Source organism: Triticum aestivum, chromosome 5A (genome assembly GCF_018294505.1).
Source record: "Triticum aestivum cultivar Chinese Spring chromosome 5A, IWGSC CS RefSeq v2.1, whole genome shotgun sequence".
Taxonomy (NCBI): domain Eukaryota; kingdom Viridiplantae; phylum Streptophyta; class Magnoliopsida; order Poales; family Poaceae; genus Triticum; species Triticum aestivum.
The window spans coordinates 566,640,968-566,644,067 of NC_057806.1; the positions used below are offsets into that span (position 1 = coordinate 566,640,968).

General features: G+C 56.3%; 1 protein-coding gene across 3 annotated transcripts; it reads right to left on the reverse strand.

The window, feature by feature from the left end:
• Window positions 1-255: 255 nt before the first annotated feature.
• Window positions 256-2,381, reverse strand: LOC123107729 (uncharacterized). Of its 3 annotated transcripts, none has more exons than XM_044529666.1 (2): window positions 709-2,381; window positions 256-564 (listed from the first exon to the last, which is right to left on the reverse strand). In XM_044529666.1, the coding sequence occupies exons 1-2, from the start codon at window positions 2,281-2,283 to the stop codon at window positions 439-441; spliced, it is 1,701 nt and encodes a 566-aa protein (XP_044385601.1). In that variant the 5' UTR covers window positions 2,284-2,381; the 3' UTR covers window positions 256-438. The 3 variants fall into 3 exon arrangements, with proteins under 3 accessions (XP_044385601.1, XP_044385602.1, XP_044385603.1); XM_044529667.1 differs by having other exon boundaries at window positions 804-2,378; XM_044529668.1 differs by having other exon boundaries at window positions 423-564; window positions 782-2,379.
• Window positions 2,382-3,100: the final 719 nt, after the last annotated feature.

Consider the following 3,100-nt stretch of genomic DNA (forward strand, 5'->3'; position numbering starts at 1 on the left):
GTGTGTGGGCAAGATAAACGGAAGGAGACACCGTTTTTGGAGAAGAGCTCACGCAAGGAAGTAGTGAGGAACTCGCCACCGTTGTCGCATTGCATACATTGAATCGTGACGTGAAATTGTGTAAGAACATACACAAAGAAGCGAGTGATGGTGTCGGCGGTGTCGGATTTGTTACGCAATGGAAACGTCCAGGAGTAATGGGAGTAGTCATCAATAGGTAATACTGAAAACCAGAGAAACTATGCACCGGCGAGGTCCACAAGTTACAATGTATTAATTGGAAAGGTGCACTTGTTTTAGGAATGGAATGGGAAAAAGGCAGTCGAGGCTGCTTGCCAAGTTTACATGATGAGCAAACGAAAGTGCTAGGCATAGTTTTATTACAATTAGGAAGAAAATCACGTACTAGAATGGAAACTGATTTATTGCTAGCATGCCCTAACGAAGATGCCATATGTCATCTGTGGCGACGGAGAGCACTGCTTGAACGCCGGAGTTGTTGAAAAAAGGATAGAGGTCCCCATGGCTATTGGACCTCATGATTAGCTTCCCCGTGGCTAGGTCCTTCATGGAAAAACCGAATGGGTCAAACGTGATTAAGCAAAAATTATCTTGAGTGAAACGACGTATAGAAATTAAGTTCTTGATGATGGTAGGAGATATAAGGACGTCATTCAGTGCAAAAGTTGAAAGAGAGGTAGAACCTACGGCTGTAATGGGGAGACGAGAACCGTTGCCTACTAAGATGCCAGAGGAATGACGCAATGGGGGAGAACCATACGAGGTGAGGAGGTCCGTCTTACTAGCGACGTGCGACGTAGCGCCCGTGTCGAGGAACCAGTCCGGCGTGCCGCCGACGTGCTGCTGCAGCATGGAGAGGCCCTGGAGAGCAGCGTACAGCTGATTATACTGCTCCCAGGTAGGCCTGCTTGAAGACGTCGAGGGCACGGAGTAGGCCTGATGCGGTGCAGGAGGACGTGGGCCTAGGACGCCGGCGGCGTTCGGCGCAGCCCAAGGGGCCCGTGGTGCAGGCAGGCCGGGGAGGAGGGCGCCGTATGGAGCGAAGAAGCCAGTCGGGGGCTGCGGCCCGGCCGGAGCGGCGCCGCGCCCAGCGGGAGCGCCACCAGACAATTGGCCGCCGCGGCCGCGACCACGACCGCGCCCACGCCCGCGCGAGCCACTGCCCCTGTCGCCCGTGGGAGATGCAGCGGCGCCCTTGCCCTTGTTGACGGAGTCGCTGCCTGATCCGCAATCAGGGGAGGGAGAGGAGCCACCACTCGGCCCGTGCCCGATGGTGAGCGCAGTGGCTGGGAGTTCCGGACGGCTGTCCAGTCGAGCCCGCTCGTTGGCAGAGATCTCCTCCATGAGGAGGCGAGAGCGGGCCTGCACGAAGGAGGGGAACGGCGACTGCATCGAGAGGAGCGTCGCCATGATCTGAAACTTGCGGTTGAGGCCGCGGATGAGCTGGAGCGTGAGGGCCTGATCGGAGATGTGCTCGCCGATGTCCTCGAGAGCGTCGGCCAGGGACTTGAGCCTTCGGCTGTATTCGGCGACGGAGAGGTCGCCCTGGACGAGGTTCTGGAACTCGGCGCCGAGGATGACGGCGCGGCCCGGCTGATTGTCCATGAAGAGGACGTGGAGCTGGGTCCAGATGTCATAGGTGGTGCTGTCCGGGGACGCCACGACGTCCATGAGCTCCTCGGCGACGACGCCTTGCATCCACAACACCATGGACAAGTCTTCGTTGCGCCACACGGTGCTCTGGCCGAGCGGCTCAGTGGCGGCATCGAGATGATGCTGAACCTCATGTTTGCAAGCGATGATGTAAAAGATTTGACGCCAGCGCGAGTAGTTACCGGACTCGAGGTGAAGCTTGGTGGTGAAGTAGTGCGCGATGGAGGGCGGGAGGCCGACAGTGGAGTAAGGACCGGCGTCGGAGCGCCCCGGGCCGAGGTGGTTGACGATGGCGCTGCCGGGGCCGCCCAGCGGGAGGCGCAGGACGGGGGTGCTGCCGGCGGTGCGCAGGACGCCTGCGGCTAGCTGGACAGAGGGCGCCGCACGGGGCGCCGAGGTGGACGAGGAAGGAGCCGCGACGCCGTCAGGGACTGGCATCTTGCCCAGGTCGCCGAGGTGCGCACGGCGGGGCGCGGGTGCAACTGGGGTGGTGATGACCGCGGCAGCGGGAGCTGCCTGAGAGGGTGCGGCGACGGGAACGGCGGCGAACGGAGCGGACGCCGGCGCGTCAAAGTCGGCCGAGCGGGTACAGCGGAGAAGACGATGCATGGCGGAAGCGTCGAGAGAAAGAAGGATCGGGGTGCTGGTATCTAATACCAAGTTGAGATATGTAACACTCACACACTGCTTCTATTCATCCATCGGAGTACATTTATACAGTTTACAGGAGAGGAAGCAGGGGGAACGTGGGAGAGTACAACGGCCTTAGCCGGCTATCGCTATCATGCAGGAGAGGATAAACATGGAGTACGTGGGCTGTTGGAGACGCGCACGACGCGGGCTGCATGGCTAGCCACCTGACGAGAGGGACGTGGGCACGTTCCAACAGGAAATACTGGTGTTATTGGATCCCGGATAGCATAACAACAACAAGGAATTGTGTTTTATGGGAACAAGGCCGAACCGATACGAAGTGGATAGAAAACCCATATACACAAGTAGGTGAAAAGAAGAAGAAAAAAAGGTACCCGAGCAACTAGCACAAATGCTACCAACCCAAGAACAACGTTATGATGCATCATGATCCACTTTCTCGCTTCTCTACCAGCATTTCTGGAAGCACATCAATGGTGTGATGTTCCATGAGCTCGAGCCAAGCCTGACCCTGCTTCTCAATTGGGCTTTGTTGATAGAGCTTTGGTGGATTCATCTCCTATGCTCGCCTCCTAAGTTATTTATGTGTGCTCATGTGTTAGGTGTCTTCTAAAACAATTAATTAACAATCCTAACTAACGAGATCGTGTAGTTCAGACCTAGTTCATGGTGGAAGCAATCGAGCTTCGTTTGGCTGTACTCATTCATGTTCAGAGCAAAGTTTGGAGAGTCAAATTACATGAATTGTGTTCATTATAAATTTTGGTTTTGC